Raw genomic sequence first — 16259 nt, 5'->3', positions numbered from 1 at the left:
CGCCGTCCCTTGCTCGCCCTCCGTCCGTCTGGGGACCCAAGGAGGCGCAATGAGCGGCGCCTGCTCGAGCTACGTGAGCGCGGAGCAGGAGGTGGTGCGCGGCTTCAGCTGCCCGCTGCCGGGGGGCGAGGCGGCTGCGGTCTTCTGCTGCGGCTTCCGAGACCACAAGTACTGCTGCGACGACCCGCACAGCTTCTTCCCCTACGAGCACAGCTACATGTGGTGGCTCAGGTACCGGCCCTGGCCCAAACCTCACCTCGAACCCCTTCTCCCATTTAAGGCCCCCTAGCCAACCCACAGGCCAGCCTCTTGAAAGCCTCCACTTTCATCTGAGGGCCCACCCCTCAAATCATCCTTAATCCTCATTGCCAATACTGACCCTACTCTCCCCATCATCGCACCCTTGTAGCTCCATATCAACTCAGCTGACCCCAACAATTGTTTAGGACCTTGCTTGAAACTCGCCTGCACTACCCCAAAGCTCTCACTCAGTCCCTAGTCTGAACTTCATTTTGCCGGTCACTTTCAACACAATCCCAAATCACAAGCCAAACCCCCACTCTAACAGCAAATACCATCTTCAGACATACAGAGGAACCCTAATCTCTACCTTTAGTCCTCACACAGACGTCCACCCATTTGGGCACTGTTCCTGATACCGTCTCCAACCTCACCCCCAGCTTTATGAACTCCATATTCCTACCCAGGTCCTAACTCTGTCACCTGCCTCACCCCCTACCACTCCCCACCACTTCCCACTCCTCAAGCCTGCTTGTTAGCCACCTCAGCTGTTTACTTTAATAGGCTCTAGACCTGCATGCAAACCACATTCTCAAACCTTCATCCTCACCGGATGCGGCAATCCATCCAACCCCATCTCAGCCCTTCCCTGTCCTCTCCGTTGAGTCCTGGGGGTGTACCCTATGCTCGCACTAAAGCAAAAACACGGAGGTCAGGGCTTCCTGCAAGTTCAGTGTGACACAGTGGCATCATGCCCCAGCAGACGCCAGCTCCAGCCACTCAGTAAAGTGTGGCCTGGGTGTAAGCACTTCCTTTTCCCTGGCTGCTCAGGGACAGGGTTGCTTGGGTCGACTTTGACAATCCTGAACCCTAAGTATGAGGTTGGAGGGCAGTGGGTCTTGATCCCCCTGAGTTCCCAAAGGCCCTCAGCCTGCTCTGGGAAAGAGGTGTCAGCAAAACTGGAGTGGGGTCATCCAGAGTTTTGTCCCCTAACAGTGTGTAAGCAGACTGTGTGCTTCCGGGATAGGAACAGGGCATCAGAAGCTGCTGAAGTGTCTCCGAGTCTTTCTGTCTCTTTACCCACCAAATGGGGGAAATGACCAATCATTGTTTCCGTTTCTGATTAAGACAGAGGCAAAGACCAAAAGAGAGATGAAAACAACTTGATATGTGCCAATTACAACTACAAAGATTGCTTTTTCTTTTCTCTTTTGTCCCCACCCCCTTTTTTTTCGAGACAGGGTTTCTCTGTGTAGTCTTGGCTGTCCTGGACTCTCTCTGTAGACCAGGCTGGCCTGGAACTCACAGAGATCCTCCTGCCTCTGCCTCCTAAGTGCTGGGATTAAAGGCGTGCACCACCACCGCCCAGCCAAAAATTGTTTTTTCTAAGGTGTCCAATCTGTAATTCTAAAACATTTTCAAATGACCAGATACCATAGCCTGCATATTTTGGCTGCTGTATAAACACCCAAGGAATCATACTAATTTGTTTTCTATTCTCAAGTATTCACCCATTCAAGGCACTGAGGGACACAAAAGTCAATTACTCCCTGCAAGAGGATCTTCCATTGTTCTTGTTGTGAGAATCTGCCTGGCTGTCTGGGTGGTGGTGGTGCACGCATTTAATCCCAGCATTTGGGAGGCAGAGGCAGGAGGATCTCTGTGAGTTCGAGGCCAGCCTGGTCTACAAAGCGAGTCCAGGACAGCCAAGACTACACAGAGAAACCCTGTCTCGAAAAGAGAGAGAGAGAGAGAGAGAGAGGAAGGAAGAGAGGAGAGAGAGAGAGGAGGAGAGAGAGAGGAGGGGGGGGGAGAGAGAGGAGAGAGAGAGAGAGAGAGAGAGAGAGAGAGAGAGAATATTAAACCCAGGGCCTTGGGCTGCTTCATAACTGTAATTTTGCTATTCTTATGAATCATAATGTAAATATTTATGTCTTCTGAGGGTCTTAGGTGACCCTAAGAGTCATTCGACCCCCACAAGTTGAAAACCACAGATTTATCAGGGCGAGGTGGTGCTCTCCTGTAATCCCAGCACTCTGGGAATCAGAGGCAGGCAGCTCTCTTTGAGTTCGAGGCCAGACTTGAGTGCACAACGAGATCCTGTCTCAAAAAAATAAATAAAAAGGTAAAGAGCAGTGTTCATGCTTGCCTCGTAGGAGACAGAGTGTAGGGAGGGGGTGACGTCATGTGTGGTGCAGGTGAAGGTGCTCAGTGCATTGAGTAGGTAAAGAGTGGAAAAGAGCCCCCTTTTCGTCTGTAAGGGTGGGGTGCAAAGCTCAGAGTCTGAAAGCGAGCGCCGCCTCCTGGCGCTATCACAGCAGACTTGATTTAGAGAACGCGGCTTAGGATGGGCTACACACTTCGCCACACACACACAGCCCTAAGACATTGCTCCATGGAGAGACTCAAGAGGGGTTCTTATTGGGAGCACCCCAGTGAGAAATGGCAGAGCTGAGATGAAAACTTAGGCTTGCCTGACCCCAAACCCAGTCTTGTCCTGTTTAACAGTTGTCTGAACCTTTCCCGCTTCCTGTAGCTGTTGTACTCACCTCCCTCCAAAACATTTGCTGACTCTGTGGTCTCTGACTACTAGGCTGGCCCTTAGGATGCAGAGATGAGTCACCCCCTGGGCCCCCAACTGGTAATCCTTTCCTCTTCCATCACTCCCTTATCTGATCACTTCTTGTGACCCTCCTGTTGCCTTGGAAACCCTCTCCTGTGGAATGCTTTAGCTTCTTAGAGAGGTTTTCAGTGGAAGGTCAGACAGGATAAGGTCAGATCCTGCTGTCAGTGTGACCCCCAAAAGCAGCTGAAAGGTTCCAGTGTGTGAAGTGACTTCCTGGGTTCTTTTGTGTGTGTGTGGAGGCGGGTGTGGTTGGGGAGGGGTGTTTTGCACACACGTGTACCTGTGCAGCACATACACACGGTGCCTGCAGAGGTCAGAAGAGGGTGAAAGATCCCCTGATGCTGGAGTTACAGAAGATTGTGAGTTGTCACGTGTGAGTGCTAGGGATGGAACCCTGGTCCTCTGGCCGAGCAGCCAGTGGCTTTAACTGCTGAGCCCACTTCCTGAGTTCTAACACGACATAGTTAATAAACATCAAGACAGTTACAAAGCATAGGGCTAAGGGTCCTCAGGACACCTGGACCACATGTGCTTCGGACAGAGCCCCCAGCACTGCAGTAAGGAGACCTTGTTTTCCCCAAAGTTCATTTGGCCCTTTTCATGAAATATCACTCCTACAAGCGTATAAATCTCCAGGTAAACACTGTATCCTTAGAGAGAGTGTGTGTTTGAGGGGGGGAAAAGCCATCTTTAAAAGCCAACCACCTCAGGAAAAGAAGACATCCCATAGAGGGAAGCTGGTGTAACCACACTATCTGGCCCAGGTGCCAAAACCTCCTTCCTTCTCCATTCTTTCTCCAGAATATGAGCCGGAGGGCAGTAGCCTTCCTGAAGCGTAGAGCTGGTGGTCAGCTATGGCAAACACCATCCCACCTCACCCTTACAGGCCACCTGGTGAGGCAGGAGCTGTGACACATGAGGATCAGAAAAGCAAGGGGATATTTCCCCTTATGTATGACAGACTCAGGTTTCAAACTTTGAAAAGTACCCCGATCTCGAAGCCGGCTGCTGCTCCTTCACTACTTTCTTGCGGGGGGACAGGAGGGGTCACAGTGGGTCTTTGTCTTTCAGAGTCAGTACAGCAAAATCTCCTAAGAGCAGAGGCCTCTAGTTTGGTTTCTGGCAGAGCAGGACTCTGACTTCATGGAGAGACAGCTGTCTGTCCTGTGCTAACGGGTTCTCAGGAGGAACTCACCCCCCAGGCTGCGCCCCCCCCACACACCCCCAAGAGGCAGTGCCTCTCCCACCAGACAACTCTGGTCCTTTTAAGTCCATCTGGCACTGAAATCAGAGTTTCCCTCTTAGGGCCTCCTCTCTCTCTTCCTTCAGTCCTCAGACAGAACACCAGGGACAACCCACTTCGGAGCTGCATTTGCTCCCTAACTCACCTCCAGTTTGGGACACATCCTCCAGTCTTCTCATGCATTCCACAAATGTTCTCTCTGAGAGACCACTCTGCCATCCTGGTGCTCATAGTTGTCTTTCATAAAGAGGGAAGTCCGGGGCTAGAGAGATGGCTCAGCGGTTAAGAGCACTGGCTGCTCTTCCAGAGGTCCTGAGTTCAATTCCCAACAACCACATGGTGGCTCACAACCATCTATTATGAGATCTGGTGCCCTCTTCTGGTGTTCAGGTATACGTGCAGACACAACATTGTATACATAATAAACAAAATCTTAAAAAAAAAAGGGAAGTCTTCCTCTGCACACAGGTCTACCAGCTGCAACACCATCTCACCTTACTCATATGCCACCACGAACATGTGCATGTGTGTGCACATGTGTGTGTACGTATGTGTGCACAGGGGCATATGCATGTGTAGAGCCCAGCAATCTCTGATGTGATTCTCCAGAGCACCATCCACCTCCCTTGAGGCGAAGTCTCCCATTAGGCTTGAGCTCATCAGTTAGGCTAGGCTGGCTGGCCAGTGGGCCTGGGCTTCCTCGTGCCTCCATGTCTGCAGTACTTGGGTTATAAGTGTGCACTGCCATGTGGAATCTGGTGTTGAACTTGGGTCCTCATGCTTGCAAGTCAAGCAAGCACTTCACCATGTAAGTTATCTCCCTGGCCCAAGATAACTGTTCAAAGTATGGACAAGAACTAAAAAACACCACATATTCAATGGGGAAAAGGACAGAAACAAAAGGATTTAAAAGTGGCATGGCGGGGGTGGGGGTGGAGTGCGTGGGGTCGGGGGGAGGGGGAGGGGGGCGAAGCTACAATGTGTTAGTTTGTGCTCTAAGATGAAGAGCTGATAACAAATAGCTTTTGTTGTTTGGTTGGTGTTTGAGACAGGGTCTCTCTGCGTGGCCCTGGCTGTTGTAGAACTTGCTATGTAGACCAGGATGGTCTTAAAATCACAGAGATCCACCTGTCCCTGCACCCCAAGTATTGGGAGTACACCTGGCTATGTAGTTTTTATGGAAAGTGACCCCGGAAAACACTGGTAGAGGATAGGAAAACGAAACAGAGAGAGAAAGCACCAAGAATAGGTTATGTTACCAAGAAGTCACACAGAGGTGACCAGCGCTCAGCCTCTGCTGGTCAGCCTACAGTGTATACCTCAGAGTTATCCCGCCAGAGCTGGGTACATATATACCACTGTGGCTGTGGGCTGGTCAAGGAAGGGAAGCATTAATTATCCATCCTACCCTTCTGACCTGTTCAATGAGCAGATAGAGTTTTGTTCTGTGTCTAAGAAAGTTCTTGGACAAAGAGATACAGATGCTGGCAACTGAAACCCTGTGCTGAATATTCCACAATGATAGGACCCAAGGGGGCTATAGCTAGAATATCTACAGCCTGCATTATACCTAGAGGCAGCTTGATAATAGTTTGGTATATTTTCCTGTAACGTGTGTGTGTGTGTGTGTGTGTGTGTGTGTGTGTGTGTGTGTGTGTTTGGTTAGTTAAGTTTGGGCTAAACTTTGTGTCTAGTATTGTCTTTCTATTTTCACCTTACATTATCTTGTAAGGACATGTATATATATTTATATCCATGCATTAGTGTGTCTGAATGTACTTGGCAGGAAGAAGGTACATACACACACACACACACACACACACACACACACACACACACACACACATTTTTAGAAACCAGAAGACAGAGCCAGGCGTGGTAGCGCACACCTTTAATCCCAGCACTCGGGAGGCAGAGGCAGGCGGATCGCTGTGAGTTCGAGACCAGCCTGGTCTACAAAGCGAGTCCAGGACAGCCAAGGCTACACAGAGAAACCCTGTCTCAAAAAACAAAAAACAAAACAAAAATAGAAACCAGAAGACGACCTCTCACTGATTCCTCAGACACCAGCTGATGCCTACCACTCACATATCTGGTTTTTTGGACCACCCTGCCCCTGTAGGCCCCAGCACTCAGCCCTCTGTGGTCTTCTCTCCCCAGCATCGGAGCTCTTGTGGGCCTCTCCACGGCAGCCGTGGTCCTCCTGGCCTTCATCGTCACTGCCTGTGTGCTCTGCTGCCTGTTCATCAGCTCAAAACCTCACACCAAGCTGGACCCCGGCTTAAGTTTAGAGACAACAGGTAAGAAGGAAGCTACATGATGCCCATGTCATGAACAGGCTCAAACCTTTCCTTATGGAGGAGAGGTAATTGGAAACGCTGTCTGAGCCAGGTGGGAGCACCCCTTTAATCCCAGCACTTGGGAGGCAGAGGCGGGTGGGTCACTGTGAGTTCGAGGCCAGCTCGGTCTACAAAGAGACTCCAGGACAGCCAGGGATACCCAGAGAAACCCTGTCTCAAAAACCTAAAAAAAAAAAAAAAAGAAAAGAAAAAGAAAAAGAAAAGAAAGAAATGCGGTCTGGAGGGCCAGGCATGGGAGGGCACACTTTTAGTCCCATCTCCCCAGAAGGCAGAAGTAGGCAGATCTAGGTGAGATTGAGCCAATCTTGTCTACACAGTGAGACCCCATCTCCTAGGAGGGAAAGAAAGAAAGAAAAATGAAAGGAAGGTGAGAAAGAAATGAGATGTAGATCATTTGCCCTCTGACTGTTCTGGAACATTCACACTGCCCAGGCGGTCTGTGGGCTGAATCTTTCTGACCCAAACCCCTCCTGTGCTCAGCCCTTATCAGCTCTCTGAGTGGCTGGGTTTTTCTAAGACAGTGTTTTCATTCTAGCCTTAGGGAGTGCAAACTGATATGCATATTCTCCCAAGCAAAACAGAACTACTCAGACAAACTTACTGTTTCTCAACATTTGATCAACATTTGATCAGAAACTGAATACAGGGGGATTCTATTGTTCATAATCTGCTGTACTAACCCTTCATTACCATGGGCCACTGAGAACCTCAGAAGAGGACAAAAAAAAAAAAAAACCCAAAAACAAAAAACAAAAAAAAGCATTGCCCTTTCTTAAGGCCATACTGCACACTTCATAACCTCTGATAAGGAAATGTGGGACATCCAAGTCCATGATGGCCAAAGAGTTCTCGATACAGTTGAGTGCACAGCAGCCAAGGTGGGTGTCGTCTCCACTTCACAGGTGAGCTGAGCTGGGGCCTTGCTCAAATGAGATCCCGCCCATGCCTTCCCTCCCAGAGGCATACTCTTCCACCCACTAACCATGGGCTGTGCATGTGTAAGTACAGGGAACAGGGCCAGGAAGACAGAGGAGGTCCGTAAGCAAAGGTGGCAAGCATCAGGCTGGCAGAGGTGGGTAATACCTCAGTCTCAGGGGGAGACGGAGAGCTCTGCATGCTAGTGTTTTTAAAAGATTAATTTCTTTTGTTTTTAAAGATTTATTTATTGTGTAATCAGTACATATCAGATCTCAGTGTAGATGGTTGTGAGCCACCATGTGGTTGCTGGGAATTGAACTCAGGACCTCTGGAAGAGCAGTCAGTGCTCTTAACTGCTGAGCCATCTCTCCAGCCCGAGATTAATTTTTTTTTGATGGTTGGTTTTTTTGGTTTTTTTTTTTTGGTCTGGTTGGTTTTGTTTTTGTTTTTCAAGACAGGGTTCTCTGTGTGGCCTTGGCTGTCCTAGACTTGCTTTGTAGACAAGGCTAGCCTTGAACCCATAGCAATCCACCTGCCTCTGCCTCCCAAGTGCTGGGATTAAAGGCATGTACCACCACACTCAGCTGTTTTTTGTTTGTCAAGACAGGGTTTCTCTTGTAGTTCTGGCTGTTCTGGACTTGATTTGTAGACCTGGCTGGCCTCAAACTCACAGACATCCACCTGCCTTTGCCTCCAAGTGCTGGGATTAAAGATGTGTGCCACCACACCTGGCCAAGAGATTAATTTTCTAATTTAAAGGCAACAAGAAACAGCCTTCTTGTACCCTGAAGACTGTTGGGAGTGGAATGCTTCCACTGGCTGCCTGTAGAGTTGGGAAAAAATCCTGAGCAGAAGAACAAATTGACAAATTTGCCTAAATCAAATAAAAACGATATAAGTCATCATATATAAAGTTAAAAACCAAGGAGGGGCTGCAGGGAACGAGGACTGGGGAGTGTGAGCATCTGTTCTCATAGTCAGTCCTGTCCATCCTCAGGTTGTGTGCTTTTAACTTGCCTACTTGCTAAAAGGGATTTGTAACCGCGAAATAAGTATCTGAAATACTTATGAGGTTATTACAGATGTGAATATGTACCAAGTGACATAAATTTGAGGTGCGCATGTCCCCAGATAATGTCAATCAAGGCCACACTCTGTAAGCACATGTCCTCTTTGTGCCCATCTGGAACCATTTTGTGCCATGTGTGTGATGTTTACGGATGGTCTCCCTGTTGAAATGCCTCCGGAGACAGTTCTGAAGTGCCCCCAAGCAGAACGTTGTGTTGTGCTTTGTGACGTACACAGAGTGCTAAATGTCTAGACATGAGTTTCAGGGCATTGGATGTGAGTTCAATGTTAATAAATCAAAAATATATTTTAAGTCATGGGACTGAACTGGGCGTGGTGGTACTCGCCTTTAATCCCAGCACTTGGGAGGCAGAGGCAGGTGGATTGCTGTGAATTCAAGGCCAATCTGGTCTACAAAATGAGTCCAGAACAGCCAAGGCTACACAAAGAAACCCTGTCTCAAAAAAAAAAAAAAAAAAAAAAAAAAAAAAAATCATGGGACTGGAGATATGCCTCAGCAGTTAAGAACACTGTCTACTATTTCTGTTTGGTTGGTTGGTTGGTTGGTTTTGGGGGTCTTTTTGTTTTTGTTTTGGTTTTGGTTTTGGTTTTTGGGTTTTGGGTTTTGGGTTTTTGTTTGTTTGATTTTGAGACAGGTTTCTCTGTGTAGCCTTGGCTGTCCTGGACTCGCTGTGTAGACCAGGTTGGCCTCACATCAATCTGCCAGCCTCTGCCTCCCAAGTGCTGGGATTAAAGGCATGTGCCCAGCATGCCTGGCTGGCTACTCTTCCAGAGGACCTGGGTTAGATTTCCCAGCACCCACATGGCTGCTCACAACCACCTATAACTTCAGTTCCAGGAGATTTGATACCCTCTTCCGGTCTCTTAGAACACCTGGCATGCACACGGTACACAGACATAGATGCAGGCAAAACACTCATACACATAAAAACAAACATTTTTTAAGAGAAACATATATTAAATCGGGTGTCTTTAATCAACAGCACATAAAGCCAAAGTTAAATATTGATTGTTTGACATAAATATATCCAAATGCACACAGAAACCGCATCATATTCTCCCTAGAAGACAGAGTCTCATATTGCCCAGGCTAGCCTGGAACTCTCTTGAGCTCCTACTCCCCCTTACAGGCCCAAGTTGCTCCCAAGTCTATCTTAGCAGCAGTGTTTTAGCATTGGCTGTTTGTGGCGATGCTATAGAACGCAGCTACATAGCTACTGTGGACAAGCAGGACTTGCTGTATATAAAATAAGATGGAAAAAAAAAAATTAAAAAAAAAATAAAATAAAATAAGATGGGACCGATATCCAGAATATATCGACACATCGTTAAACAGTGAGGAAAGAGTAGGAGTAGCGGCGGCGGCGGCGGCGGCGGCGGCGGCGGCGGCGGCAGTGGCGGCAGCAGTGGCGGCAGCAGCCGTATAAAAGCCCAGTACGAGCCTGGTAATACCATGCCTGTAATACCAGCCCTTGGGAGGTAGGAATAGAAGGATCAGGAGTTCACTGCTGCCCTTGGTTATGTATGTATCAAGCTCGAGTCCAGCCTGAGACAATCTCGAACAAACAAACAGCCACAAGAACAAAATTCACAATGCACACAAAAAGATTATCAGCCTTAATAATCAGGACTATGCAATGTAAGAATGGTAGCCCCTTTGGACTGGTGAGGTGGCTCAGCAAACCTGACAACTGAGTTAAATCCCTGGGACCTCTGTAAAGGTAAGAGAGGCCTGACTTGGCAGAGTAGTCATCTCACCTCTAAACACACCATGGCACATGTGCTCACACACACACACACACACACACACACACACACACACACACACACACACACCATCACCATCATCATCATCATCGCAATACAATAATGATGATGATTATAGAAAAGCATGATATGCCTTAAAAATCAAAAAGACACTGGGGCTGGAGAAATGGCTTAGCAGTTAAGAAATGGCTAAACAGTCCTAGAGGGCCCAGGTTCAATTCCCAGCACCCACATGGTACCTCACAACCTCCTTTAACTCTAGCTCCCGGGAATCTGACACCTTGTAAGGGCACTACACACACATAGTGCACCTACATATATATGGGCAAACAAACACACATTTAAAAAAAAAAAAAAAGAAAGAAAGAAATCTTAAAATAAATAAATAAATAAAAAGAATGCTGACAAAAGTTCAGAAGTGGGTCAAACTAATAGTGAGAAAGTTGGAGGGATATAAATTAGCTCAACAACTCTGTAGAGCCATTTGGCAATGCCTCCTGACACTAAAAACATGTATGCCCTGTAATTTAGCAGTTCTACGTCTGATGGTCCATCCTTTAGGAGAAGACATGTACAGCAGATGTCAGGACAGCCTGTCACAGAGAAAACCAACTAGAAGTTTATCAGCACAAGGTAACTGAGCAGGGACGGTTGTGACCACTTCCATTGTACAGATGAGGGAACTGAGGTTCAGGTCACCTAGTGAGTGGGTGACTGATAAACTCTATCACAAACCCTGCTGCTGAGAAAGGAGATTCCCCTCTTACGGGCCAGATGCTCTGAAACTGCGCACATACTATCTCATTTAACCTTCTCAGCTGCCCTGGTGAGGTTAGCATCACCCACATACAGCTGTGACAGCCGCGTGTCAGAGACACTGGATACACTGCCCCAAGGGTCACAGTGTATAGACTGTGGTCCTAGGGTTCCAACGTGTCTCAAGTCATCTTGTCATGCCATCAAGCCCAAACTGTGGCTGCTCCAGGTCTCCCTGTTCCTCCCTGCTCCTGCCCCAGCTTTTGTGGCTAAGAGTCATATAGATCATTCTTGCCCGTGTAGATGGAGACCACGCGCCTGCTTCCTGGTACCCAGTTACCATCCAAACTATTCAGTCACCAAGGTTTGAGATAGCACGTGCTCTTGCTTTTTGTTTCTTACTTTTTAAGCTGCATGCCCCGACCTTTTACTAAATGGTCTCGTTCTTCTGTCTGCCTCTTGCACAAGTGTAGCTCTACGTTAGTGCAGTCTTCATCCTGTCGCCCTTCCCTTCCCTCTGCAGCCACAGTGTCAGGCCAGAAGCATCTGAGATGGTGTATAGGCCCACGGTTTTGTATTTACCAGACCTGCCCCCCCCTTATAGACTCCTGCTTCTATTTGCTTTGCTGTCTTGCTCTTTGGTAAGACAGGAGAGATCATGGCTCCCATTTTACAGGAGGAAAAAGAATAAGACTGGGCAGGGGACATGACCAGGTCCCCACAGAGAGTGAGCTTGTGTGTGTTGGAGATGCCAACCAGATCTCCCAGGCTTTCCAGTGTAATCATTGCACTGTGTGTGTGTGTGTGTGTGTGTGTGTGTGTGTGTGTGTGTGTGTGTTTGCATGCGCGCGCACAGTCTTTATCTCTCTGAATGATGGGGCAGGCAAGAGTGGTGTGACAGGTGCCTTGGCAAGTGGCCATGAAAAAGCTACTTCAAACACACTTTCCCTCCCATGCTCGGGATCCTGCCCATCCCCCATCCCATCCCATCCCTCAGATCTGACATGCAATAAAGATAGAATCTGTTCCTCTTTCCCTCCCTCCCTCCCTCCTTTCTTTCCATTCCTCCCTGCGCTGAGGAGCTAATGCAAGGCCTCACACGCCTCACACCGCAGAGCACGCCTGTCCCTCGGAGACAGACTTCCATACCGCCCCAGTAACTTCTCTAATGGAGCTCTTTCTGAGAAGCCAACTAGATCAGAAGGGTGACCGAGGTCCTGCTGTCATGTGCTGCCCTGTGCTGGGGGCTTCAAACACAGTCGCACTTAATTTGCTCCACTTCTCTAGCAGGTGGCTGTTTTCTACTCTGTGAAGTGAGGCCAGAGATGATGTCCCAACCCAGGCCCGTTTAATGAGACCAGAAAAATCAAAATCATTTTCCTCTGGGAGGAGGCCGTTAGTGAGCCATTCTCCCTGTCCATCACGCCCAGGGACCCGGAGAACCAGTTCTGATGGTCTTGTCATCCAGAGAGGACACAGAAGCCCAGAGAGAAGCAGCCATTCACTCAAGTCCCCAGGCCAGCTCGTGGTCTGGTTGGGCCTTTGTCTTTCAGGCTCCAGGCATTCCTCTACAACAGCTGCCCGACACTTCATGGTGACTTCCACCAGTACCGTGCTCCCTCCCATCCCACCCACACCTTTTGGAGGGCTCAGCACCCCCCCCCCCCCCCCCCCATCCCTCTGCTTCTTGACCAAGCACACTTGGAGTGACACCTGTGAAGCACAGCGTTAGTCGCAGGCATCAATGGTGAGTCATCCTGACTCATCTCCAAGAGGGAAAGAACCTACTCTAGGCCGGTCACCACAGGCCCATCCCAAATTCAAACTGAGGGCTCCAGGGAACAATGCCCATGACCGAGGCCCTCAGAGAAAGTGGATAGCTGCCCTGGATCTAATATTGGTTTTCTGCTCTCATGGCATGGTTCCTCTGATTTTTATTTCTTTTTGATTTTTGGAAAGTATCTTTTAGCTATGTTTATAGGTATGTGTCTGTGTGTGGGTTTGTGCATACGGATATATACCGCCTATGTCGGCAAGAAGGGGGCATGGGATTTCCTGGAGCTGGAGTTACAGGCCTTGTTGGTGGCCTGATGTGCTGAGAACCTAACTGTGTCCTCTAGGACAGGAGCAAGTACTCCTCGCTGCTGAACCATTTCTCCAGGCCTCTGTTCTTGTTTTTGACCATTTAGAGGCCTTTTATTATCATTTTTTAATACCTACTAAGCCATGAATTCATAAGGAATAGCCTCCAGCAGCTTTAGCTTTGTTTCCATTGACACACAGAGACAGGAACGGGCTGGCTCTTGAGTTGGACCCAGGCACCTTCCTCTTGGGTTTATTTCCCTTCATTGTTCACAATGCTTTGTTAAAGCCAGGTGTGGTGGCGCACGCCTTTAATCCCGGCACTCAGGAGGCAGAAGCAGGCAGGTTGCTGTGAGTTCAAGGCCAGCCTGGTCTACAAAGCAAGTCCAGGACAGCCAAGGCTACACAGAGAGACCCTGTCTCAAAAAATCCCAAACAAACAAGCACAATGCTTTGTTAGCTCTTATTATGTTTCACAAGCCCAGCACAGCATCCTGGGTAACACGGTAGACTCTGCCAGTTTGGCCCTGGTAATACCTGTGGGGCATTCCTTTTGAACAGTGCCTATTTCCTTGATGTCACAATGTCACCTTACTTGCAGATTCACATACACAGGGCCAAAGGACAGCCCCAGGCTTTCTAAAAAGCGCAGAGAACACCTATGAGGTGGCTCTCCTCTTTCCCTTTGTGTTTGTCATTTTGGCAGGCAATTGGAGGGTGACGGCTCCAGCCTAAGCCTCGTGGTTTGCCACTAGGCAAATCTGTGCTCTGGGTCCTATCCGATCTGTAAAGTAACTTTTGAAAAGATTAGAGATGGTGTTTACATAGTTCCTACTTAGTCTTAAATTCATGGCATTATCAATCAAGTGCCACCCCCCCCCTTTATTTGTTCCCTACATATGCTAAACTTTGCTGTACCTTTAGCCCTAAGTAGCTCTCATTTTGTTTTTGTTTTTCAAGACAGGGTTTCTCTGTGTAGCCTTGGCTATCCTGGACTCGCTTTGTAGACCAGGCTGACCTCAAACTCACAGCAGTCTGCCCACTTCTGCCTCCCGAGCGCTGGGATTAAAGGTGTGCACCACCATGCCCAGTTTTTATCTGGAATTTTGAGACAGGGTTTCTCTGTGTAGCCCTAGCTGTCTTGGAATTTGCTCTGAGCACCAGGCTGGCCTCCAGTGTGAAGATCTGCCTGCCTCTGCCTCCCGAGTGCTGAGATCAAAAGTGTTTGCCACCACTGTGCAGGTGACCATAGGATTTAAAAGTGACCATGGGATGTAGTGACAGGAAAGGAAGAGAAAATGTCACTAATGGGTTGCGGGTCAAAGGCCAGGTGAGCTTCCTTCCTAGCTCAGGCACGAGAGGCAGAGAAAAAGGGAGTCAAGGAAGAGAAGAGAAGAATCTTTGGTTGGTTTGGTTTTTGAGTTAAGATCACACTCTGTAGCCCAGGCTAGCCTCACATTTTTGGGACCCTCTATCCTCTGCTTCCAGGCGCTGGGATCACAGGAGTGTGCAGCACACACAACTACAATCGGTTCTTCTTTCAGCTTTATTTATCTTATTTTATGTGTATGAGTGTTTTGCCTGCATGTTTACCTGCTGGCCTCATGCATGTCTGGTGCCACAGAGGTTAGAAGAAGGCATTGGATTCCCTGGAACTGGAGTTACAGACAGTGGTGAGTCACTATATGGGTGCTGGGAGTCAAACCCAGGTCCTTTGCAAGAGCAGGCTCTTAGCTACTGAGCCATCTCTCCAGCCCTAGACTCTGATCTTTTTTTTTTTTTTTTTTTTTTAAGATTTATTTATTTTTATGTATATGAGAACGCTGTCTTCATGTACACCAGAAGAGGGCATTGAATCATATTACAGATGGTTGTGAGCCACCATGTAGTTGCTGGGAATTGAACTCAGGACCTCTGGAAGAAAAGCAAGTGCTCTTAACCTCTGAGCCTTTTCTCCAGCCCCTAGACTCTGTTCTTAAAGCAGAGAACAACAGATGTTTTACAAATAGCCAGGACTCCTCTGCATGCTGGCTATATAACAATCCTGTGTCCTGGCTGGGTGTAGTGGCACACACCTTTAATCCTAGCAGTCAGGGAGGCAGAGGCAGACGGATCGCTATGAGTTCAAGGCTAGCCTGTTCTACAAAGCAAGTCCAGAACAGCCAGGGCTATACAGAAAAGCCCTGTCTTGAAAAATAAAAAATTAAATTAAATTAAATTTAAATAAATAAAAAAATTTTTTAAATCCTGTGTTCTCGTTTAGAAAACGGACTTGTAATTTTTTAATGGCTTTTTAACCCTCCTAAAGCTATGGTGAAAGCCAGCCCTTCCTCTCCTAGCAGTGGCCTCCCCTACTCAAGAGAAACATGGGCCGTTCCTACTGTGTGATGTGATATATTGTTAACAGTGATTTGTTGTGTGAAGAGCATGAGACACTCAGGTAATCACCGAGAAGTTGGCCAGGGGTGTGACGCTGTGGTGGAGAATGGGCCGCAGGAGAAAGTCACCTCAGACTGCTGTTTTTCAGGCTCCAAGGAGATGTCACCTGACCACCAACATTTGAACACAGTAATCACGATGGAGGAGCCAGGGATAAGCCGTCCCAGGCAAAGTTACTCCTTGAACCCGCATCTGGAAAGCAATGAGAGGCAGACCGTGGGCCCCAGCTGTCTCCTCCAGCACCACTTCATGGCCACAGTGGCCACTAGCCACATTCCAGGCAGCCCCGAAGGGGCCTCAGTCCCCACTTCTGACTCATATGGGCCAGCGCCATGAACATCCAATAAACGTCTCTGTACCATCCTTCTGGAGTGTCTTTTGGTGAAAGGGGGGTGGGGAGAGGAGGGTAGCCTAACTTTGGAGCCTCGTGGGATAAATGAGGGCTTTCCCCAACAAAAGCACCAAGGTCATATTGAGGCTCCAGCTGCTTGTTCGGCCTGACCAACTTAGGACCTGCAGAAGTTGGGTGTGAGTCATCTAATGAGGGAAAGGGGGTTAGAAGCTACATCACACAATTCAGAAACCTGAGTTTGTGGAGGCTCAGAGAGCCCATCTCCCAAGGAGCCCTGACTCGGATATAATGCGGTTTCTCTGCCCCAGAGTAGGTCGCTAGGATGGGGATCCCCACTCAGAGGGGTAATCTACCTGTCCATCACTCCACCTGCCCTGGAGTGAGCCA

At 48.4% G+C, this 16259-nt stretch overlaps 1 protein-coding gene across 1 annotated transcript; it reads left to right on the top strand.

Moving 5' to 3' along the window:
• Positions 1-27: 27 nt before the first annotated feature.
• Positions 28-15870, top strand: Shisal2a (shisa like 2A). The gene is made up of 3 exons (XM_051171755.1): positions 28-231; positions 6270-6409; positions 15609-15870. Exons 1-3 carry the CDS (start codon positions 50-52, stop codon positions 15854-15856), a joined length of 570 nt encoding a protein of 189 aa, XP_051027712.1. The 5' UTR covers positions 28-49; the 3' UTR covers positions 15857-15870.
• Positions 15871-16259: the final 389 nt, after the last annotated feature.

This window comes from Acomys russatus, chromosome 29 (genome assembly GCF_903995435.1).
Source record: "Acomys russatus chromosome 29, mAcoRus1.1, whole genome shotgun sequence".
In the NCBI taxonomy this organism is placed as follows: domain Eukaryota; kingdom Metazoa; phylum Chordata; class Mammalia; order Rodentia; family Muridae; genus Acomys; species Acomys russatus.
This window is presented reverse-complemented; position numbering and strand designations above follow the sequence as displayed.